Source organism: Lissotriton vulgaris, chromosome 4_1 (genome assembly GCF_964263255.1).
Source record: "Lissotriton vulgaris chromosome 4_1, aLisVul1.2, whole genome shotgun sequence".
NCBI classification, from domain to species: domain Eukaryota; kingdom Metazoa; phylum Chordata; class Amphibia; order Caudata; family Salamandridae; genus Lissotriton; species Lissotriton vulgaris.
The window spans coordinates 159884338-159910763 of NC_141691.1; the positions used below are offsets into that span (position 1 = coordinate 159884338).

At 41.0% G+C, this 26426-nt stretch overlaps 1 protein-coding gene across 2 annotated transcripts in view; it reads right to left on the bottom strand.

Annotated features, from left to right (window-relative positions):
* PAK3 (p21 (RAC1) activated kinase 3) overlaps nucleotides 1–26426 on the bottom strand; it is a 355050-nt gene that overhangs the window by 138959 nt on the left and 189665 nt on the right. The window contains exons 5-6 of one of the 2 annotated variants that reach the window (XM_086918439.1): nucleotides 17816–17853; nucleotides 9566–9595 (exon numbers count right to left, since the gene is read on the bottom strand). In XM_086918439.1, the coding sequence (XP_086774565.1) occupies nucleotides 9566–9595; nucleotides 17816–17853 (68 nt within the window). The remainder of the gene's footprint in view (nucleotides 1–9565; nucleotides 9596–17815; nucleotides 17854–26426) is intronic. The other variant, XM_086918440.1, reaches the window with a different exon arrangement.

The following is a 26426-nucleotide window of genomic DNA, read 5'->3' on the forward strand; positions in this document are numbered from 1 at the left end:
CAGCTAGAATACTCTGCAACTGGAAATAATCCCTCTGAGAACCCACTGTCTGAAGGAACAGGCAGACACCCTATGTGTGCAAGGATATCATCTGAGGTGCCACCAGAATAGAACACCCACAGTGATTGTGTAAGAGTTCTACAACGCTTCCTACCTGAAATATAGGAAGAGACGGGCATGAATGAAGTGATGTGAAGTCCTGTCTCCACTACAGAAATAAGTGCGGGATCTGGGCACGAGTGGATGACCGGTCAAAGAACATGTTTAAGGCAATAAAATCCTATCCTTGGAGGGAAGAAACATTATGATCTACCACTTAAATCAAAAGACTTCGAAAACAGGTTAAGGCAGTTACAAATATTTTGTGACCTGGCAGCCACAAGCCTAAAATGCAGAAAAATCATCTGGCCTATATAACTGTTTGCATACACCCCTTCTGACTCATCTTTGAGCAAAAGAGGCAGACACACCATGTGAAGATCTTGGGGATGGCATGCATGCTCTTAGGCATCACCAATGAGGAAGAACACAACATATCAGAGGGCCAAGGAAAGCATGGACAACATAGGCGGAGTTGGACAAGGTGAGAAGGGGCTGTGAAGCACCACTCCCTCGGCCAGCCAAATGGAGAGAACCAAGACGAAGGTGCTGCATGAAGCACTTGCATGACAACAAGGCAGATGCAAGGAATCCTGCAAACTTCAATCAATCATTCAGGGATTTGTGAAGCGCACTGCTCACCCGTGGGTGTCTCAAGGCGCTGGGGCGAGGGGGGTTTCGAGCGCTAATGCCTTCATGTCTTCTTCGGAGTGAAGAGGAGTCCAAAGTGAAAGAGCAAGATATAATGCACGGGCAATGACAGGCAGTCATAAACCACCTGAAACTGCAAGGTATGTCTCTCCCCCAGGAAACCTACTAACAGAAACAGGATTGGGGCAAACTAAACTTCAAACAGTCCTCCGTACAATATTTTGCATCAGGCCCAATCAAAACAAAGCTGGAGTGCCAAAAGTGTAAATGAGACACTTTGTGGGAAACTTAACCAAGTTATTATACAGGATGACGTGGGGAGGGTCCTCACAGTGATTTTCCAGGTCCATATGCTGTCAAAATGTGAACCAAGAACCCTTTATGAAATGCACCATTTCCGATACATCTGTGAAGGTTGATGAAGTTATTTTAGGGGCAGAATTGATTCTAATGAATGGTGGGGAGAGATAGCGCTATACAGCGACTTAGAAGTAACGGGTGCAGCCACAGCACCACTGAATGAAAGGTCGAGCTCATTTGTGCTGTGGATATATGGAGGGCCCAACACCCAGGCAACTTATTATTATTCACCTGCACACCAATCGGGCCAGAATAGACCACTGCTTTATCAGTAACACATCAGATCCCAGACATGTTGATGGGTCAGATAGAGCTTCCAGACTACGCTCCCTTAGCCATCATAATCGTAATTCAGCACTCCAAGATGCAAAGAACGCAATGCTAACTTAGCAACTTCCTTCTCTAAACTCCAACATATGAGCCTATTCACAATGTGCATTCCGTAGTACTTTAGCAGTGGTACTAATAAAGTACTACAAAATGCTATTCACTATGCTGCAAATGTGAATCTCCCCATCCACCTCTCCTATCTTTTCTTTGGAGAGATCTTCACAAGTCTAAACTATTGCCAAAGGTAGCTTACACTTGTATGTGTAATTTGTTCCTATACGTTTGAATAACTTTACTGCTTGTGGTTATTCACAAAATCGAATGGCAAAGCTACTCAAAAGTGTAGACTGGCATGCCTCCACCCCGGAAACAGGGGGTGATGGCAAATTCATGACTACGTTCCTACTGACAAAAAGAAACGGCAGTATATCCAGTACCACACATAACCAAATACTCACCCATAGACAACAATGGAGGTAGGGACTAAAAATAAATTCCATAAAAAAAATGAAATGTAAATTAAAATATTTAAAGTTACAAATAGAAATGAAAAGGAGTTAATATTAAAATATATAAAAAAATAAAACATGCTTACTATTAAATTACAAAACTATTCTAGCATCCTTTTTAAATTAAAAAAATTACAGTGACATTGCTTTTCAATCAAATATAATCACAGTACTTCTAATTCTATACATCTGGTTAAGAAGTATTAATACGTAATAAAAAATATTTGTTTACTTTAGGTGGGGATTAATTTTTTTATTTAAACTTCAGAAAAATCATTTTAATTTAATTCAATATTTAATTTAAAATTAAATTAGTGAGGCGCTATTTTCTTTTGTTCTACATTTAAAATAAATATTTAAAATTAATGTACATTATTATTTACCATAAGAAAAATTTACTAACTTTTTTCAAGTTTAATAAAACGTTTTAACTTTTCCCTATACTCCACCATTCGGAGATCTCTGCTTCAAAAAGTACAAAGAAATTAAATAAAATTAACTCAAAAAAGAGGGTGCTTTGAGCTGCCACAGTAAAAAGCTACAGAATAAACCGTAACACAACCAGTGGCTTAAGATTTTTTTTAAATTTTAGTTGTGAAACTGAAAGTCCTGTCTTCAGAGCTGCATACTCCCCCCCCCCTCTTTGATTACGAAACACTTTTCTAAGTGAACAAGCCTACAATTTGAAAATGTAGATGTCGTGCAACCAAAAATCACAAGCTGCCACAAAGATGACAAGCGCATTCAGAGTTATCCCTGAGAACGCACCTGTAGGTCTGAAGCCTGGTAAAGCGATTCAGAGATGCTTTACATTTTTGAAAGGTGGCATATGGTAGATATGGATATGCAATTCATGACATTCTTAGCCAATTAAAAAACAAACAGTAGCTGAGCAGAGCACTGAAAAATAATCCCACCCTATTTTCCTCACAGGTAGAAAGGGAAAGAAAGGGCTTCTGGGTTTTGTTTCTTGATGCTACCTCACTCGCATAGATCAATTTACCAAACAATAAATAATTAATCGAAAGACACCTGAAGCCTAACAGGCGCATTTGAAAAGTCTGCTATCGTATCACCATCGTGCCTTGTGAGCTTCAACGACTGTCAATTGTTTGAACGGCATTTGGGACATTTTCTTAGTTCATAAGCAGGCGCTGATCCTGGTAGAGGACCACCGGTGTCCTCATGGCTGGCAAGTGGGGCCATGTGAGATGCTTAATCCAGCAAGCCCTGGCCTATCCCTGGGGTACTGTGGAATGCGTTACAATGCCTTGAAATCTGGTTATCTTCTCAGATCCCTATTTTAGCCACAAATTTTGCTTCTCATCTTTCTCGCTTTGGAAGGGAGTTTGTCCCTAATTCGATCTATGACTTTATATGCTCTTCTACAAGCCAGGCACACTCTTGGGTGTTCTGTAACCTCATAAAACCTATCAAAGCTACAATGGAAACTTTCTATAAAATGCAATTTAGTGTCAACACAATTAAAAGGTGTAATCAGTAGATCCTTAAAGAAATTTACAATGCCCTGTATATGCAAAATATAGGAATTATCCAACACTGAATTAGTAGACGCGATGCCACAGGATGACAGAAATTGTGTTGGACGGTCTAAACTCCAGAGGCACGAAACACCAAGATGAGTATTTTTAATCAGGTGCCTGGTTGGAAAGAGGTTCATTTTAGAGCAACCCTGAACAGAGATTTCCCGAGCCAGATTTCAGAGATATTCCAAATTAGCGCCAATAGGTGATGCAAACTGACAGATCAAAAGCTAACTTGTTCTAAGTATGCATCATTAGAGTGTCTGTTTATTCGATTTTCTGAAGGTTTTTTGAAGCTGTGAATTGTGATTTTCATCAAGAACAAACAATAGCTTTAATAGAAAATAAGCCTGGTATTTGTCATTGTTAGCAGCAGGCATGACTGTCCAATCATTGAGACGTTCCCTGTTATTTGGTAGGAGATTATCTGATAATATCATACCCACTGACCCATCCTTGGCCTACCAGTGTTGTCACCACAGGGAATATGGTCAATGGCTAGATACATTGGTATAGTTAGAGCCCCTATTTTAGACATCATGTTGCCTTCCCTTCTTCCTCTGCTGGATGGCAGATTCCACTAATACAGTCCATCAATATTATATACTCTTAAAAAACCCTGGCCTTATCAAAACGTTTTATACAGCCAGGGCAACTGACTGCTTTCATTTTGAACGAACAATAAGCAATTAATTCGGTCTCAGATCCAACATGCTACTTTTTAGTGACTGTGCAGATCATGATTACAAAAAGAGGAATTACATGTTTGCTGCTTTTTAGGGTTAGTATAGTTTACATAGTGTAACATGGCAACGACAGGCATTCAGTCCGTTGTTTCAAGTTATTAAGTCAATGAGATCGGGAAGTTTGGAAAAAAATTTTTTGAAAAACTAGTGTGTTTGTCATTAAGAGGATGTGACCTTACGATTAGAGCGGTCGCCCTCGAAGCTGGGGAACCGGGTTCGAGTCTAGGCAACAACGATCAACATCCTGTGATTTTGGGTAAATCACTTAATCTCCCCGTGCTATACCAATAATTGAATGTGTCCATCCGTAACGAAACTGGTGCTCATGTAAAGCGCTCTGATACCGGGTATCTTCGGGTCAAGTTTGCGCAATATAAAACAAAAATTTTAAATTCTATTACTATTGTAATTTGATTAATTATTGAATGTACGATACTACATATATCGGTTGACATGGGGTATGATATTCATTTCTACAATTGAGACTAAGTCCTGCCATGAAAGCAGGACATTAATCATAGAATTTCAATGCAGAACATGATCTCACATTGTTGAAATCATGAAATTATCCCTTTAGCTACTAAACTAAGGTATAGGCATTATTTTGAGTGGGTCGAACAGTCCTGACATTTTCTCATCCATTTACTAAAGTTCAAACCATTGGAAAAACAACTTGACATTATTGTAAACAGCATCAATGTCCTCCTTTTGCCAAATAAAAACTTACTAGGATTACGCATCGATCAAGGTTTGGTCTTTGAATCATTATCATATGAGCCTCAAAAATAACTAAAGCGGACTCCCAGTACACATAGTATCTCCTGCAACAAAGCTATGGTAAATGAAAGAAAATGCTGAAACTGAGGTATTTTTACTTGGTCAAAGTCAGGTTGCAATAGCGATATTATTAAAAGTATATCTGCAGATGAAGATGAAATAGCGAACTTTATTTCATCTTACTTTGTTAAGCTATGTCTGACAGATGAATAATGTTATAAACCTGAAGGGTGCACATTGTAATGCAATCTACAGTGTATACTACATTTCTGGATGAAACAAGCAGTCTATGTAAGAATTAACATTAAATGTAGTAAAGATATACATCTTACTGTTAATCAAAATTTAGGGACTGTACTTACTGTGGGAGGTTTTTGTTTATTTGGCTTGTAAAAAGAAAACTGACCATTTTGAGAAAAGATAGACACCTGAAATTGTATTCTTGTTAGACTATGACTTACTGCTTTAAACCAGCCTCCAGCTTACTATTCTGTAATTGGGTCAAATTTGCTGATGAATGTTTTTTCTTACTGGTAAGCGAAGAGAACTAAGAATTATTCAAATGTTTAGGATATCAATTGAAATCAGAAAAAAGTACTTTTGTTAGAACTTTTTTGAAGAACATGCTACACAACAACTATTAGTTATAAAAGGCATAAAAGAATTCTAAGGGTGGGAATGAAAACTCACTGTCCTAGTCGCATAATTTAAAACAATTTAATTTAAGGCCCTTTCTGCAAAGATTCAGCTACAATTATGGCGGCCTCTGCTGACCATGCGCTTTATGGTTTACCAAGTGGTACCTTTATCGGACACACGAAACAGCAGCATGAGGTGGATAGCTTCCCAAAAAAAAATGTAATACCGAAAGTAAAATATTTAAGACATTGTTGACAATCCGATAATTACCCCAATACCGGCAATTTGTTTGGAAAATGACTCAGTTGGAAATAGGATATCTGTTAGCGTTTTTCTTGAGGGACGTTTTGAGTACATTGAATGGCAGACCTTTATTAGGTAGGAGAAAACTTCTACAAGATGACCCCTGAAATGGATAACTTCTCAGACAGAACAGGCGTTATTTCTTAACTAGTTAGACTGATTTCTGGCAAAAATTGGGCTCTCTAAACCAAAGCTGAAGCAAATACTGAAAGGAAAAATAGGTGCTCCGAGTCTTATCTATCATTGTGAACATCTATAGACTGGGAACATTTGGAAATACATTGTAAAAATATACTTTTGAGCACACCATATCTGTTTAATTCATTTCTTTACACCTAGATACAGAATGATAGTTACGAAAATTAGATTTATGAGCCTTTCCCTTGGTTCAATACAAAATTCGAACATTAATGGACACTGATGCAGGAATCAATTACTATTGCCATACAGCCATATAAATAGTAGATTACATTTATCAGAGATCTGTGTTTTTTTATTGCACAACAGCCACATTAGACATCTCTCTTCAAAAGATACACTGCATACTTCACCTAGTGAAGGCTTTTTGTTTTATTTATGGAAAGCGTTACAACATCAGACACGCACCAGCAAGCTCCTGTGATTATTAGTATACAATACATAGGAAGACTATTGTAATAAGAATATGTTTTAAATCCAGATAATTAAAATCTTGACTAAATAAAACAGTGAGATCAAACATGCCAAGAGATTGAAAATAATCAAAGATGTTCTTTAGTAAAAAGGTTAACTACAACGACATGAGCGAATTGGGCTTGCCTTAGATATTATAGGAACTATATTCTCACATGAAGCAATCCATAGCTAGGGGACCAAAAAGAAAATAGTGATGTCAGACTCTTGGAGCAAGATCTGAGAACTGTAGAGCAAACTGATATGACTTCACAGAGAAGCACCTTCTAACCCAAAAGATTTAACGTCATACCGCAGACCACTGAAGAAGCAAATTAAGGTGATGAAGATGAGTGGGTGCGATTCAGCCAGAAGATAGAAAAAAGTCTAATGAAAGCGGTGAAGTACAACGACCCCTCGTTGTTCCATTCACAAACCCATATAGATAATTCATGCTGATGTAGAATTAACCAATCTCCGTAGACAAGAAAGGACGAGCAGTGCAGAGCTTGCATTCTTAAGCTACAAAAACGATGGTGGTCGAGCAACTAGATAGTGGACAGGTTTTTAGTCATCTTCTGACTTTTAGGAAGTGTTTTTACAATCTCAGTGGCTAAGGACAGGCATTGCAGAGAAAGGGACCTTCCCACTGGAATAGTTTAATTGTGTCTGTTTCTCGGGGGTTTACCATTTACTCCCTTCAGGTAAGAGGTAATCTCTGACCCAAGTCTGTAGAAAAGTAATTAAGTTTGACTCAGCAGACGCGAAGATCAACCAGATAATAGAGCGTATAATTAGTTCCTTTATGGTGGGTTCTAGGTAATCACTCTTATGGAGAAGAGGTAGATTTGATCAGGTGATGGATGTATTAGTCACTTGGTCAGTGTATACTAATGAACTCTCTGAATTACGTCACCCTATTAGTAAGTTTCCCTTCATGATAAAGACATGAAAACAAAGTACTAAGAGTGGAAGTTATTGATCCATTATAGTCTGTGTGGAGTGTTTTCTCATAGTTTGAGCCAAGAACAAAAAACCTAGATGGAGGCCTACGTTCATTTCCGCTATCCAAGACAGTCTACTGATCTGCAGTTGTGCATCAACCTTTTCCATTTGTGAATGGGCATGTGGATAAGACTGATCCCCATCGCTGGAAAATACCTAGACTTCTCCGAGACAGCCTTGCAAAGGTTCACCTTTCATCTTGCCAACCACTATCAGCTCGTACAGATAGGAATGCCACGATTTTAGAAAATCACTGGTTTCAACAGAGTATGCTAGGGATACATCCTTTACCCTATCATTTTCAACCTCTATATATGAAGAGTGTCTAAGGAATCAGCAACAGACTTGAAAAGAGAAAGAATTCAGGAATAGGTCCATGTACCAGGGTATATTAAGGTAGGAATTTCTTTTTGTAGTAAGTATGGAGATTGGAGGACTGCGAGTAGTGGGTGTGACAGGCGTGGAAGGGAATGGCAACACACTACAGGAGCAAAGGAGCAAGCCATGAGTGTTAGACATAAAAGGATGGAATTGTGGGGAGGTTGGTATTAATTAGACCATTCCTTCCACTTGTTGGATGGAAATAAATGAGATTAAACAGGTTTAGACTCTGCCCAAAAGCTTCTATCATTTTCTGATTATTCAAAATGGAAATAGTCAGACTGTAATTGAAAGACGTGAAAACAGATATTGCTAGCTCATGAGTAATTTTTATTTCATGTGTTAACTGTAAAGAATGCCATTAAGGAATGAATTGGACTGGAATATATATAGTACACATGCTGGTTGTGGTTATGGGTGGCTAAAACTCTCCCTATATATGAGACGGTCTTATTCTTCAAACAGAAACAAATTATTCTTTGTATGACCAATTTCATGCTATAGTTGAAAATGTTGATATCAGTGTATGTTGCCTTCTATGCGTATTGCTGATGCCCTGTGAGGCATTCTCTTTGTCTTGGCTGTCAACAATAAAATTATGTTGTAAAAAAAAAAAAAAAGCCCATAAAAAAATAAATCAGACCAGAAGGTAGAGTCAGTATTGCAGAAGAAACAGAGAACATCGATTTTGAGGAATTATTCACTTGAATGACTTGATATCACTCTTAGGTAGGTTTGGGGGTAAACTATTTATAAAAAAGAGGGAAAATTCAGTTTAGGAAAGGAAGCAAGCATGGTAAAAGAGGAAATAAGAGGAGTGATGAATGAAAGATTTAAGTGAATGAAGCTCCGATAAACATTGATCACTATAAATCGTTTAGTGGAATACAAAACCATCAGGTAGGCAGTCATTCTCAATGTCAGGGCTTTAAATGTAGTACGTTAAAAGAAAGAGGGTTGTAGGTACCATTTACAAGACCTTGTAATGAATAACTATGGATTGCCTAGTTGTTAGGATTATGATAGACGGTATAATCAAAGTAATTGGCAACAGTGTAATAGGAGTTACTGACAACACACCGGGGTTCGCTTATAAGGCATATTGGATTTAACTTTTATTTAAATACAGCCACATTTTTTTTAACAGCTATTGATGGTTAACATGTTCTTTAGAGCTCTTGTTGTCTAGATTTTGCCTAGATTCTGCAGCTCAAAAATCTAATTTTGTGCATCGGTCTAATTTAAAGCTTTTGTAAAATGATTTCCCTAAGCCCGGGGGTTAAACCTTTTCATCGGCTTGAATTGTACTGATCAAAGACTCTTTGGATGCATTGTATAACCAAAATTTATGTAACCTAGTTTAATCTAGTGTAGCCTAAATTCACAATTGAAGACAAAATACAAATTGCTTATCTAACAGTACTTAAGAACTAATTCAAACAAAACAATTATCACAGTTTAATACTCTATAGTCAAAGTGTAGGTTTTGCAGGCAAAGATCATTTTTCAAATTTCATTATTACTAACTATTTTGATACTGTACGATATAAATTGTGAATAAAGTCCATACTCTATATGCAGCAAATGCGTCTGGCTCCTCCTTGGTTGCAAACAAAAAGGAAATAAATTATCAGTACACCTTAATGAGAAATGTAAAAGACTATGTGGCTTCCCACCAAGTGCGATATTGAATCATGTACCCTGTTGGAGGTATCACTTTGAAATATCAGCACCACACACATAATAAATGAAATATACTTCAATATGTAAATGATAGTACTCAAACTGGGATTGCTGGTGTTTATATTGCCATATACCACTTTCTTCTGGGCATCTTGCAAAATAAACCAACTTACTACATAAAAAGAGGTGATGCAATATCATTTTATTTTCAATTCAAGTTTAAACTACAGCGTTCTGTTTTTTTTTTAATTTAGTGCTTTAGTAATAACAACAACATTAAATATATATTTTATAGCACACTCCATAAAATAAACAGCCTCTAGACACTTTAATAATAAGTGAAGAAAGAAAAAGTCTGCATCGGTGAAGCCAGGACGAGTAAATAACTCACAACTGATTTTTCAGCTTACTTTGCTGGCTTACCAGTTTGTGTTTGACATGATTGCAGAGTTAGCTGAATTCTTTACTGTAAAGTGGGAGTAGTTTTATCTTCAAACTAAATTGTTCCAAAACAGAATAAACATCTCAAGTTGAATTACAGGACCACAAGCTCTAGAATAAAGCGGACTCCCAGAATAAATTAGGCTCTTTACATGAAAACATCACTGCACTACAATAGCAAGATATTTTCTTCGTAGTGTACTGTATCAATGAAATGCTAATCATCTTGCATAGAATATTTGACTTTTAGTAGATACCTAAACTGAACATGACAGAGGCCAGACATGAGTGTTAACGGTCATGAGGAGGAGGTAACCATCTCTATGTAAGCATCTCTATTTTCTTTTTTATTTGTTCATGTTTTGTGCAACCGTAATTCACTTTGCTGCATACCTGCTTAAATTGTCGTCATTTTGCAGGACTCTTGACTTAGAGTTTGACCAGCAGTGGCCCATGCAGGTAAGCGCAGTGGGAGGAGGATTTTAGATGGGGAATGTCGACAGAAGACGAATAAAGAATTATTTATTTAATTTTCCCTATTCTATTGTCTGTCCACTCCCACCTCTACCCCCCCTCCTGCCCCACCACACATTATATTGTAGGCCAGTAGAAACGCTGCTGATAAAAAGATACCTTTAGGTGGTTTATGAAGGTTTGCTTGTTCATAGGCAAGGATGCTGATTCTACAGATTCAGAGTTAAGATAAAGCTACCTCTCCACTCGAATGAGACATCGGAGGGGAGCGGGTAGGAGTTCTAGATTTTAGAATCGATGGATATTAGACTTGGCTGTCTCTAGTTGGCAGAGATATACACTTCTGACAAATAGGGACTCACCTCCTCTAGTCAGGGCAAGGAGATCACACACCTAGATAACCCCTGCTCACCCCCTTGGTAGCTTGGCAAAGCAGACAGGCTTATCTCAGAGGCAGTGCGTTAAGCATTTATGACCACATACAGTAATAAAGTGAATGCACTACAAATGGGCACGACACAGTAGTATTATAAAAATAAGGATTTTTATATAAGGCTTAGCACAAGACTAAATAACGACAAAAATATACCACAATCTTAATAAATACTCTTGGAAGGAAAAATAATAGCTCAAGTGTAGTTTCTTCTTAGCACAAAGTCTTTAGTAACAAAAGCAACTCTTCTTCTTTAAAACACAGTTCTTCGCAACAATGTAACCCACACGGGAGTCACACGACGTCGAGGCAAAGTTAATCCAAAGGTTCGGCGTCTACCGCGAGGAGCGCTACGTCGAGCCCGGAGTCACACAGACCCCCACAACACAGTACCTTGGAAAAGCGAAGCACACGATCAGCGGCGTCGAGATGTCCGGCGTCATGTCTTCAGCGTCGATCGGGCCTCGGAGTTGGGGCAACCTGCTGCGGCATCAACAGATGTCAGGCAGGAGCAGCGCTCCCGAGGCGAAGCAGGATACGGCGTCGTCGTCGATGATGATGTTGCAAGAGTGAGCAGCGCTCCCGGCGTCGAGAGGGCTCGGAGTCGATGCGATCAGCGGCGGCGCAGGCACGTGGTCACTTGGAGCTGGAACCGAACTCGCTACTCACTGGCGTCGCTACTGGCGTCGATCGGGCCTGGTGTCGAGGATGCGGGACACGGAGCCGTTACTCACGATGTCGAGCTGAATTCGGCGGCGTCCGTCGGCGTCGAGATTGCTGGATTCTTCAGAGGCGCTGGACTTTTAGGTTCCAGCAACAAGCACTTTTAGCAAATGATGAAGTCCTTTAGCCCTGTGACTTCAACAGGAGGCTGGCACTCTTCCAGCCCTTGGAGATTTTCTTTGACAAAGCTTGAGAGTACACACTCAGTTCCTCTCTCCTGGTTCCTTGGCAAAAATAAAGCAGCAACTGCAGGATTCCCCCCAGCAAACAGCACTCTGGCAGAAGGGGTAGGCAAGTCCTTGGATCCGCAGGCTTCTTGTCCTTGGTTCAGGGTTCCTTGTCAGAAGTGATCTAAAGTCTTGGTTCAGGGGTCCTTCTCTTATACCCCTTTTTGGCTTTGATCCCTTTGTCCATGCAGGGGAATTCCCTTCTTCCTGGGTTTGTTGTGGGTGTAGCCAGGCAGAGGCACCTGGCCTATTCACTGTGCAGGGATGGGTCCTCAGACGCCCAGCAGGAGGTGGAGCCAGTATTGTCACTGGCAGGAGCAGAGCTATCAGTCGCCCGGCAGGAGGTGGAGCCAGCATTGTATCAGGCAGGGCAGGCTATCAGGAACTACTCTCCCCCTACTCTCAATGCAAATGCACCACTCACCCAACACAGACTCATTCAGAACTCTGGAGCCACCCAGCCCCTGTCACACACACACCAAACCAGCAGAAACCAGAAATAGTTACACAAGAAAATAGCCACTTTCTAAAAGTGCTATTTTCAAACCCAGAGCCCAAAAACCATCCACACAAACGGATGCGTTATTAAACCCCGAGTTCAGGGATACCAAACTCGACATTGTACCATGTTCCCCGAGCCAGCTAGGATTATAGCATTAATAATCCTGGCAGCCCATTCTAACTAATAGAGACCAGGTAACCTCACAATAGTGAAAAACGAATATGGCTGTAATTCACTATAAGGACATGCCAACTTGGTCAGGCTTGTCCTACCTTATGCTTACAATGCACCCTGCCCTCGGGCCTACCATAGGGATGACTAACATGAAGTTAAGGGAAGGTTTGGGGACGGGCAAGTAGGTGTACTTGCGCAGTCAGCATGACAGTACCAGACTGCACGTAGGCCTAGCAATGGCAGACCTTTAGACATACTTTTACTAGGCCGCTCTTGTGGGTGGCACAACATGTGCTGCAAGCCCACGAGCAGCATTTGTATTTACAAGCCCTGGCACTCCTGGTGCACTAGACTAGGGACTGACAGTAAACCAAATAAGCCAAACATGGAATTCAATCAATACAGCAATTTTACATAGGGAGCACTTGCACTTTGGCACTGATCAGCAGTTGCACAGTGCCCAAAGCAATATACCAGCAAAAACATCGTAAACAGTGGCGGCAAACAGAAAAAAGGGAGGAGAGACTCAGGCCAATGATGTCAGGTCTAACAATGGACTACAGCAAATACAACAGGATCTTGTCTATGAGGGATGGAAGGCCATTGCTATTATATGGGAGATAGATAATCTTACAAATAGAGTGGCAGAAAATATAGAGAATTTTAAGTGTATTTAAGATGGATTCTTTCTTCTGGATTCCTCTCATTATTCTGGCTGGAAAGGGAGAAGGCCTCCAAAGGGTTTACCTGAGAGATCACCATACAATGTAGTTATAATAAATTCACTGAAGCAGAAAATGGTACACATCAGAGCCTCCCTGCCAGATGACAGAAAAAATAGGATAATTGAAAACATTGTATACTTCTGATCACCTAATATGAAAATTAGAGATCAAGCCTACATTAGTCAAACAGCTAAAAGGATATAATTTTTCAGGGCCTTAAAATAAATACAGTTGCCTTCTAAGAAAATGTTTAAAAGTGGACAAAATGTCCCTGCCTGAGATCATCCATTAACTGTGCCAAGTTGTCCTATTCAATTATTGACCTCCAATTTTCACTTATGCTGGGCTCCCAGATAATTGGTAACTGTTAATCAACGTATGTTGAATTAATAATAAACTGACAATCATAGATATCTTCCTCACCTTGTTGTGACAGTTGTACCTATTTCCAGGGAAAATCTAAAAATGAAGAACAGCCTGACCCTGACTTTCTGAAATAAGCTAAACACTTTATTCTAAAAGAATTAAATACATTCAACAAGAAAGACGCAATGAATTGGGGAAAGATGGCCAAAACAGGAACAAGAAAACAGGAAATGAGAAAAGCTGTGTGATTAATGGAAAGGGTAGAAGGATATTCGGGTGTAGGTGGGAAATGTAGTACTAGGGCTTAAGTAGTGGTTAATTACTAGTGTATTGGTAGGGTTACAGACACTATGATAGAAGCAGAAGTATGGAGCTATAATTACGAACAGAGGTACTAAGGCACAGGTAAAAAGGTATAGTCACGGTATTAAAGATTAGGGAGGGGTTGAGGTACTATTGAATAGATAGGGGAAGAGGGACTAGATTGTAAACCGAGGTTGAAGAACAAATATATGGGTGGATCTACTGTGCTAAAGTTAGGAGTAGATATAGAACGGCAAACGTAGGGGTAGAGGTGCTGCAGTACAGGCAGGGGTAAAAACACAGTTGTAAATAATATTAAAGACGTTAGTAGATTACAGCTGTGATATGAAGGGTAAGAGTGATAGTTTACACGCATAGGCTGAGGTATTCGGATATAGTAGGGGAATTAGAGGGGCAGTAGAATTACTGGGGTATGAGATGGACTAGTGATACTGGGTATGGGTAGGGATAGTGGTAGTAGCATTTACACATCATATACACAGGGGGAAGGGTATAGACAGGGGTGTATACCGCAGCAGACAACATAGGTAAAGAAAAAACAACTGAAAGAGAAAGGAGGGATATAGTTAATGGTAAAGGGGAGAAATGAAAAGAAAAGATAGTAGACAGAGAGGGGTAAGAAGAATGTAGGGACAAAATAGACTACAGCTAAGTACTCACAAGGATGGATTAACATCCTGGGAATGACATTCAATTTAAAAAAACGAGGGAACAAGCATGTGCAGAACGATTATCCAGAATACTGATCCAAGCGCAAAGAACCCATTGACTAACGATACAGAGAACTGATCTTCGAAGATGCAATGAATCACACAAGACTGGCAGATAAAACAAATACATTTCATCTCAGAAGCCAGAATAACAAAGGATCATGAAGGAGACCAGCTCTACAAGTTGTAGTTCAAATATCACAATTTATTTTCTGATAAATTTAGAAATAATTGTGAGGTTGGCAACAAAATATTTTGTATAGTACTGTGAGGAATACAACTGATGCATGTGAGGGCAAATCCACCAAGTGTGACCAAAAATCCTCACGGCACACATCAAAGTTTGTGCGAAAAATATTTCAAATAACCAGGTATCCATATATTCCGTGATTGGGCTCATCTCAATCATTGGAAATGCATTGATGGTGTAAATCATTTGGAATTTTTTAGAAGTGGACAGTACCTACAACATGGAAATTTAGGCAGGTGATACCTTGATCAAAAATTATTAGCATGTATGTGGTATTGGCAAAACGGCAATTAAGTGTAGGTATGCCCAATCGTTTGACAATAGTTGAGAGGGCTACCTCAGTTATCAAATTAATATTCTTTAAAACATCTTCCAAGACCATTTCATGTTTTTAAGTGATGAAGGCTTCTTTGGACATCTTAAATCGTGTGCTACTACACAAAAAGAATATTCATTGTTCCATTTATTGTCTAGACATACAGTCTTTGAGGACAATTTATTGCACTGTAATTGGCTCAAATAGTGCAACAGCATCTGGGAAAGATCATGGTTGGATTTAAAGGGTCATTGACATCAGTAGGGAATACCTATACTGTCTTCGGCTGGTGGTGAATACTACAGACTGGGAGTACTGTGGCAGAGACGGATTAAGTAAACAAATCCCACACCACCCACCAGAGGCAGAAAAATGGGATGCTTGGTCTGTTCTACTTAGCCAACTGTTTGGTTGCAGTCAGTATGGATTTGCAACCAGGATTTTTGTCTATTTTCTAGTAAATTATTACTCCCAATGTCATTATAGGGTGAAATACTGCGTGTGTGGTTCTTCCACCCATGGGTAGAGGCTGCCACAGACGGTCTACCTGGGAATCAGCAGTGTTCCCATTGGCCCTCTATATTCACCTTTTCAGGATTTAGAGATATGCTGCTGCAGCCCATTCAAATAATCCAGAATAAGACCAGCAAATCCAGGTCTATTCATCACCTAAATAAACCCAATCTCCGCAGTCAATCCCAGGGCATGTCATATTGGTCAACCTTGAGTGCAGGCACCAATGCAGGTAGGTCCTGTTTGTCTTGATGGTGTGCTCGGAGTGGGACTTTCAGGGTAGCTGCTCACAACTACCACCACCATACACCATAAGGTAGCACAGTACTACCGATGGAACGGGAATGTTTGGCTGATAGCACCATACCAACCAGAACCTAATGCCTAAAGAAAACAATATATCGTAGGAACTTCATCCAAATATGTGACTTGGGCATTCACCGATCACAAATGTTTTTATCTCTATGGAAGAAATAGTTAACTTTGATATATAAACTTTTCTGTGTGTTTGTCTGGCACATCGCCGTGCGAGATAGCAACTGTTATTATAGCAGTGTAATCGTTTCTTCCAGGCCTTTCACCATTAGCTCCAACAGTTGTCCCTTCGTAGACATTTATTTGGGGCCACTGCTAAACTTTCAGAACAATATCTCAAAGACAGAGTTGGCACACATTGGGACCCATTCACAAAAAAAGTTTCCCATTTTTTCCCAAAACATAGGCTTTGAAAAAGACAACATAAAAGGTATAAAGTACATTATATGGACCTATGTGCTGTGCCCACAATATATTATGCACAAGTAATTTTAGGATAGGTGTGCATGGGCGGTTGTACCAAGAGAAGTGTAGAAGAAGTAGCCACTGAGATGGAATGGAAATATAGTTAGCACCCAGAGTGCTAACTTCAAAACTAGTCACAAACCTATGCAAATTCACTTGCTGCATTTTCCACAGCACCTAATTCACTGAAACTGTAAAAGGGTCGTAATTCACAAAGAGTGTTAAGATGTCTACCAGATGAGGGGGCACAACAGGCATAAACTGTGGGGAACAAATGCTAAATGTAAAATATTTTGAACCTGGTGTATATTTTCAACAATATCTCCATAGAAAATAACTGGAAGTCATCAAGGTGTACAAATGCTGTCTACCGGCAAATCTACTGAACACAGTGCTCACATTACGGAAAGCATCATACACAACACAGCGAAAGCAGTCCCTTTTGCACAACACACAAACATGTTGTCTCTTTTTTTATCCAATACTTTGCGTTACAGCGCCTTAGATTGAGTAATGTATTGGCTACATTGGTAATCATCCACTGGTTTCTAGATGGCCTCACCTTTCCTTCAATATTTATTAAAAATATTATTAAATTCTTCTTTGATGTGATAAGATTTAGAAAATGTGCACTGCAGACGGGTAAATGCTCGTCCAATATCTGCAGTACCACATCACTGCGAGGTACATTGTGTTGTCAGCTACATTCAAACTGAGTGCATCAGAATTAAACATCCTTTTGAAAACCTAGAACACCTAGATACGTTTCAGAAGAGGTCTGCTGAGCCACCCTCAGGTCAAACAAGTCTATCACCATATGGAGAGCATATTTACGGACAAAAATATTCTCTGCAGAAAGTGTGCCCGTCTGTAACACCATTACCTTGCACAAGAAAACCCCATTCACTTCCTAACTAAATGCACATTATAAATGTCTGGCAAAAGTCAATCAGAAAACAGGTTCTGGAAAAAAACTTCTTATGGCCAAATGTGCTTTTTTGTTTTACAGTTAAGGGATGAAACCAACAGAATGCACTGAGCATTAGAAATCCTATAAAAGAGTGTAATAATCGTGTAGGATGTAGAACATTCAAGTAAATAAAGAACGGAAAGGATTCTACATGTTGGTTGTACTAAAGTCTCCCAGGTCATTACAAAAGAGATCAGCCTAGAACTCACCAGAGGGTGGGCAGCAATGTATCCATGCGCACTTTTATCTGAAATGTAAAAGCAAAGAGTAAGTTAGGGTGGTCACTGCACGTAGCGCTCTCTTCCAAAAAACATAAGATGCATTCAGGGAACAAAACAAGTATATGTATAGCATTTACCTATGTGTCAATCATCTAAATCGTGTATGTCACTGGGCCCATTTTGGATTTAAACCACAGATGAGCGAAAAGGAACCAGGAGATACAGGGTTAAAAGACTGTGGAGAATGAGTATGAATGAGTGTATGAGAAATGTGGATGAGGAGGGAATACCAAGCTTTGGAGATGAGAAGGACTTTACAGGTTAGAATTGGTGGGGAGAGGTTCTGGGAAAGATCAGGAATATCACAGATAATGGCAACAAAGATAGATTATAGTCGTAAACATGAGAAACGATGCTGCTGATAAAGACAGAAAGGAAACAGGTGGAAGTTAATGGGCACCAAGTAAGTAAACTGTGGGTCATAGAGGAAGACATAGGGGGAGAGAGGGAAACCCCCATAAGCTTTGTCAAATGTCTAGGGCACACAGAAGAAAGGAAATAACAGGAGATAAGATAGAGAAAATCTGAACCCCCCTTGGGATAGGACAATATAGGTAGACCCATACATAAATAGTTAGTAACTAGACTACACAATTAAATATCTATGGTAGCATTGATGATTCCTATGCCTATGCATTATCTATGCTGGCCCCCCTAAGAACCATCTGTCCATTTAAAAAGCTAATGATCTAAAATGGGCAACAAATGAGATGTAGTACTGTTTAGACTAGTATCCCCTGTCTGGTATCAGCTGTTGCTTCTCATTAGCCTGTGGCCACACTATGCAAAGTAGCTCTTTTGTCCGAGTTAGGATGCTAAGAAGAGGAGGGCTCCGTACTTGGATGAGTGCTGTTTCTGTTCATTGTTATAATATTGAATTATAATGAGTGGGGGCAGTTATTTCTGGTCAACGCAACATATTTCATTTTGTTACAGGTTCACTTGGTGTGGGAAATGCACCTATGATAACAAAATGTTATCACTTCTCATTTATAATAAAGTATTACAAACAAGTGGTTGTATGTTCTTACAATGCATGCCTTTACCACGCATGCGTTGCAACGGAATGGTTTTTCTACGCATAACCTTTTCCTCGATTTCTTCCATGGTGACGTCGGACGTCGTTAAGAGGAAGCGGAAGTTCCGTTCCGTTTCCTCTTAAACGATGCTGTTTTCCTGCACATCTCTACGTTTCTTCTGGTGAGTTTTATTGGGGGGGGGGGGGGGAAGACTCCCCCCCCCCCCCCCCCAAACCCCCTCTTTTTTTTTTACCCTTTACCACACATGCCTTTACTACGTACCACGTAGTAAAGGTATGTGTGATAAAGGCTTTCGTGGTAACCACGCATGCGTTGTAATGCATGCGTGGTTAAGGTATTCGTGGAAATGGCCGCATTGTAGTGCCCGTTTCCCCAAACAAGTAGTGGTTCTAACATGTGTCCTGCTGTAACCCACTCCAGGTGTGGTGGCTCACCCTCTCCATGCTGCATCAACTCACCACACAGAAGGGAATCTACGCACCTCATTCAGCTGCACAAGTATGCACATAGTCTGGCTAGGCTACTGCACCACCTGCTCCTGCTACCAACGTCCAAGCAGGAGACTGCCAGAAAAACTGGCAGAGCTGTGGTTGTCACCAGACAGGCCACTCTTGCTCCAACATGGTTTGTGGAGTAGAGGAAATATGCACCCATTTCAAGGGCGCTTGAGATTTCCTGGATTTGATACACTAATAAAAAGGAAACACTACTTAAAAAGAACTTGGGTTTAAATAAGTTGTTTCTCATTATATAGTTCCCTTCGAACAATTACCTGTGTACTTAAACAAAAGCACAATGGCAAAGTTCAGAACATGGTAGGAGGTGGTCAGGGAAGACTGAACACTGAAATCTTTCACAATTGGTGATTCAACACAAACAAGCCGGTATGATATTCGAATTTGTGTTATTGCAAGGAACAAGCAAGCAATATGAACTGTCCCACATAAAACAGAACCCAAAAAAGAAATACAAAAACACCACCATGTACGTTGCTACAATAACATACAAAAGAACAAGGGTTTCCAACAACAAAAAACATACGACCTCACTTTGGTTTACATAAAGCTCTCACAACAATCCTTCCAGTCAAAGGATAGGATATTTTAGTATTGTTGACACATTTCGACACTGTAGGATTTGGGGTCTCATCAGGACTAAAAAGTGTGAGGGACACCAGTTAGAGTCGGGAAGCAGCCCAAAGTGTCAATCACTAGAAGGTGCAAAAGTAATAAACCTACTTACATGGGTACCCCCAAATTAGCAGGAACCCCATGCAAAGAAATTGAAGCACAATAGCAAAGTATATGCGAGCCCCCAAGAAAGGCATGAGTCACAACAGTAGTCTGTGACCCATTTCAAAAACACGTGTTATATGTCGGAAAAAGGCCCACCGCCCTTAGGGTGAGATACGTATAGGTGGTCCTAAATGGGTAATAGAGCCGTTGTTACAATCCGTCGGCTTCCAAAAAGACGCGTAAATAAGGTTCATCGTAGCTATGGCAGTATATGGCAGGGATCGGCAACTGTGTCCTGCTATAACCTACTCCAAGTTTGTCGGGTCATCTTCTCCATGCTTCATTAACTCACCACACAGAAGGGAGCTTAGTCACCTCATTCATCGGCACAGGTATGCACAATGTCTGTCCAGGCAACTGCACCACCACCTGCTGCCAAAGTCCAGGCAGGAGGCTGCCAGAAAAACTGGCAGAGATGTGGTGGTCACCAGACAGGCCACAATTGCATGTGTAGTGGGGAAAACATGCACCCAATACAAATTCCGTGAGAGTTCCTGAAGACACTACCAGTTTTTCAACCCAAATCTTAGCCACAACTGTCACCTTTGCAGGTAGGCAGATAGCCTAAATGATCTTATACTTTGTCACCGTGCAGCTGATGTAGGAAGGCCTGGCACCACAAAAATACTAAGTGGAGGAGCTTGGAAGCAATTCTCCAGGGCGAAGTGTGAAGAGCACCTCCTGATCTGCGTTTGCTCTGTATTCTGGGCGTTACAGTTCATCAGTCGTAATATAAATAAACAAACCACTAATCCAGGAATTCATGGCGATTCAAACATTGTATGGACAACTGATGCTTCACCCGGGTCCAATATTGAGCAGCCTTGACGAAAAGGGGTGAAATTAGCTGTCGGTCTCCTTACAGATGGAAATGTCCTTGGCTTGCCTCAGGAACCATCGAAAGACAGCAACAAACATTCACACATAATATGGATTTCTATTGAAAAAAAGGTCGGTTTTAAGTTTCTTTCGACTTCTGTTTCGAAAGTGAACACAGAACTTTAGTCTTTCAATTGTTGAATTAATTAGACATGTAAAAATGGAGTAATGTGGTGTGTACATCTTATGAAGGAGTTTCTATTAGTGCATTAATGCATCATGCTCGCAAACTTCCCTTGGGTTAGTCTGTACTGTAAATAAACAATATGTCGCAGAGCCTGGGATTTTGTAGACAGGACCGAGTACACTCAATTAAAATTACGAATTTTTCTATACGTTCTCAGCTAATTGAATTTTATTTGTCTTTTTGGAACAGAAACTAGGGGACGGGTCACCTATCATGCTGATTTTAGCTCACTGAGTGGTGTGTTGAGCAAAGAATATTGTACTGCTACTGACTTAATTTTAGAAAAACTTGTGGTTTAACGGAGTGCACATCCTTCCAGCATTGTCAATCTTGCCTTTTTCACAGACAGTACCAAAACACCTAGAAGTGACAATAATACATAACAAATGAATCAACTGTCTATTATGAAATGTAGACTAAAACACTGCGCCTTCCTCCAGTCATTTCATCTTGTATCTGAGCTCTGAACAGTATGTGGGAGGCTGGATTAGCTTGTTTTGACCCCATCATAATCACCCAGCTGCTTTAAAATGGCATACTGTCTTCTATTTTCATTTGCCCTCCTACACAGACTGTTATAAATAGAGCACTGGCAGAGACAAGTGGATGTTTTGCTTGTACTTCTGCACCATGCATTATATTCAGGATTTAAAAAGAACTGGAAACAGTGAAATACGCATAGAAATGTCTTCAGGATTTAATGGGGAGTGCGGAAGGGTTGTTGCTGTCGTAGAACTCAAAATTCCCTCAAAGCAAACACACAAATCTCATTTACCCATGAAAATAAAACCCATGAATCCAATAAAATGACAACTGCGCATTTTTTTCTTTTAGATCAACCCTCCAGCAATCCGACTGCTGATCAGAACAAGGATGTGATCAATAGAGTGTGGACGGTCCTGTCACTCAGACACTGTCCGCAGTACCACTGAAACAGCGACACTGATGGCGTTTACCCTCGCTTCTTAATCTGATCATTGTCGATGAATGCTCGGCTTGATTTTAAACCTTCATGTTCATCAACTAATTAATTATCATGAAGATAAATTTCATTTTCATATTCGTATATTTGAGATATGGTCTTCATCAGCTCTGCATTTATTCCAAGGGGACACATGTAATTTCACTGATGAAGGTTTACTCCACCTGCGAAGGACAACATAGTATTGGCTCTCCCATCACCATTGTAGATCATGTGCCTTCTGACTCAGAAGTGAAAACGTACTCAATTGGGGACATATACAAGAGAGGTATATCCTTATGAAAACGCATTGTAAACTTTTAGAAAAACGATGGTGAAAAAACTACAACACTGAGGACAAAATGACCAATAAGACAGCACTAAAAATATTATTAGGAAGTACATCTAGCCAAGAAAGACTTTTTGGATGTGAGGATGTAATATCTCCATCTGTGGGGCTGGGGGCACACTGGCTCCACCGCTGCCTCCCTGCACCTACTGCAGTTTTGCTTGTGAGTTATGATGGTTATTATGTCTCCTCCTGCCCCATGTGGGGGCCCTTTTGTTTTTCTTTCCTTGTTCGGATTGTTTGTTGTTGGACAGTTTCACAGTTAACTGTCCTATGGATGCCTTTCGCATCCATTCGGGGTTTCGATGGTGCCCTTCTGCTCATTCCCTATTCTGTCCTTCCATTGATTCTTCTGCCCCTGGAGTCTCCCACATTACCAGAAATACCATTTGCCTTGGGGGGGGGGGGGGGGGGGGGGGCAGGGAGGGGGAGGGGGGGGGGGGGAGGGACACCCTTTAACCTTTTTTCCCCTCACACTAAGGCGGTTACTACTTATACATTCCTTACCTGGAATGTCCAGGAAATTAACTCGGTGCACAAACGGTATAACGTTCATGCTGCCTTGCTATGCTGTGGGGTGCATGTGGCCCTCATCCAGGAGACACATCGGCTGGATACAGAGGTGGTTAAATTACAATCCAAATGGAGGAGCTGGGTTCTTGGTGCTGGCTATTTGGACTATTCCTGGGGGTCGTGGTCTGGATTAGGGCAGGCACTCCCTTTAGGGTGCACTGGACATATGTAGCTGAAGACCGCAGGGTTTTTTGGTGACCGTTTAATTAATTGCGGGGTGATGTTTCTCCATATTCGGTCATTTGCCATTTTGGCCTCTAGTCACCGCTGCCATGGCAGAACTGTCAGCAGCTCTCGGGATCACTGGTGGAGAATTCAATATGATCCTCGATGCCTCCTGAGATCGGCCTATGCCGCCACTGACTTAATCCCCCAGGTTGTTAAATGTTCATTTTTGAAGTTGGCTCATCCACTGGTGCTTGGACGACACTTGCTACATACAATACCCAACGTGATTTTTCTTCTCTATTGTCCAGTTCATAAACTACACTTTGACTATAACTTACACCAATGCGGTTACTCATAGAATTGGCTTGACTGGCCCCTTCTTCTCAGATTCCCACTTGACGGCTTTCGCCAACTATGCTGGAGGGAGCGGTCTTCCGGAAGACTCTTCTCGACCACATTAATGCCTTCTTCAGGGTTAACATGGGGAAAGCTTCCTCGCTGCTGATAGAATGGGATGCCTTTATGGTGGCTCCCAGGGGTATTTGTATAAAAAATATTGTCGAGGTGCATAGGGTTCTGGCACTGGATGTTCGGGAAGCGGTGGCGGTCCTGGTAGTGGCTGAACGGTCGGTGGTGGCCGACACTGGGACATTGGAGGCCCTGAAAGGGTCACGGGCTGCCCTCTTTGATAGGTTTGAGATCTTCCATGCCACGAACCGGTGGCATATGTAGCAAGAGCACATAACAAAGGTCACAAATACGGTCACCTAGTAACGCAACTTGTCTCAGCTCGCTACATTGAACCTACTCCATTGCTTATTTGTCTTCATTCCAGCGAAGTCGCACATGCTCTATATTCCATCAATGTCGCTTTACATGATATTATTGGTCGTTTTAATTGTCCCCTCCTCCCCCGGTTCCACCTGCCTTCCTCCAGACCCATCTCTAACCAGGAGATTGGCTCTAGATGGAAGGAATTTCCACAGGGCAAGGTTTGGGGCCCAAAGGTTTGTCCACCCAATTTTATGTTCACTTCTGTATAGGACTCATGCCTAAGTTGCAAACTTTGTTCCAGGCCTACTACAACGCTGGCTCTCTCCTTTCGTCTGTTAATGCTGCATCCATTATCACCTTATTGAAACCTCATAAAGACCCGATGGACCTTGGCTCTTATCTCCCACTTTCCATTCTCATCACCGATTATAAGATCTTTGCCAAGATTATGGATACTCAGCTGCTCCCACATTTCCCTCCATTAGAAAGGGCTGTCCCATAGGGAATTAACGTAATGGCCTATTGCATTATGTTTAGAGTGTCCACAGCGTGTTTGGCTAGAGTGGGTAAACTGATGACAGGGCACACTTCTTTTGCTACAGCTATCCCTTTGTTGGGCGTCCTGACCGTCAAGGGTTGGTTACGGCTCGGTCACCTGAGGTCTTGGAATGAGGCAGGCTTCTCCACTGTGGGGGACCTCTACCAGAACCAGGGAGCGGATGACCTTTGCTACATCAGTGTCAGAGTGCGAACTCCTGCCTGATCAATTCATAACATAAAAATGTATTAGGCGTTCTTTATGGCAGTTGTTTCACATCCAGGAAGTGACGCCGCCCACATATGAAGTTTTATAAATATTTTAAATAGCAGGCACATGGAACAACTTATTCGAAGGCTCTACGAATTTCTGAAAGGCATGGGAGGGGGACCTAGTTTGTACTTTAAGACTCGGACTGGTATAAGATACTTGCTTACTCCTGCAGGGTGTTCTGTGGGGCTCTATGTATACAGTATATACAGTTTAATATCCTCAACAGTGTCTTTCTAACACCGGCTAGGATTTGCAGGGTTTTCCTGAAGTCAACCCTGACTTGTCCACAGTGTATGCTCCCCAGGGGGGACCTCACTCTCATGCTCTGGGCTTGCCCTTCCCTGCAGCAGTGCTGGGCCTAGATTCGCAATGTTTTGATAACCCCGACTGGCGTTCTCCTTCCCGACCCTCCAATGGGCCTGCTTCTTGGCCGTCTCCCTCGCCTATCTCTTGACTAGCCCGCAACTAGATTTCAGGATCCAGCTCTCCTTCTAGCCAAGAGTGCGGCCACTATGAGGTGGAAACAGTCTTCTGTCCCCTCAGTCACTGCTTGGTCCCAGGTGTTTTTTTCAGTGGGGCTGAGGAATAAGGAAGAACGGGTGGATATCTAGAACTATAGCATATCGCAGCCCTAGGGTACGCTACTGGAACATGTCCAGGTTGATATCTGTGATGACAGCAGCCCGTCACCTGGGCTGGGCTTTGACATGTTTATGGCACGGTTGTCCAAAACTCTGTGAGGAGTGTACTATGATGAGACCCTTTTTTCTGTTCTCACTACAGGGCAGACTCAAAGCCATAGGAAGTGTTTTGTTGGCACCATAGAGGGTGGCGGGGCATGGTTTAGATGGGTGGGGGTGTTTGATGTTTGCTTACATCCAAAATGTGTAGGTGCCTACTTATGTTCCACACCAGTCAAGATCCGACTGATCATTTTTATTGCTCTGTTTACAAGCTCCACTGTTTGCAGTTTTCGATACCATGTATCTTGTACCTGTACACCTTGTACCTGTACACAATATATATATATATTTTTTTTATCTTAATTTTTCTACATAGTAATTTTCAAATACGGCTACCCCTCATAGGAGTTTTAAGCTTTGAGACCTCTTTGAAAACAAAAGGGTGGGAGGTACAGAATAAATAAATCATGTGCACAAAACAGAATGTTTAGATTCTTTCTGTCTTATGCCGGTGGAAAATAAAATCAAGGGCTCTCGGAAGGTAACATAGGTATAGGGAAAATAGAAGAGAGGCTTGTATTAAGCTTTTCGACAGGACTATTTTTTTTAAATAATAGGAGAACACACAACCAGTACTCAGGCCCAGGTGCCAGAATGTAGAACTATCTGGACTCAAACCAAATGAGCAGAGACTGCAAGAATAGTCAAACTAACCCATAAAACAACCCTGTTAACTTGGTCTAAGACCATGGAAACATCAACAGGTAAACTGGATGCCCTTTACACCAAATATATTTCCAACAAGTATTTGTTTTGAAA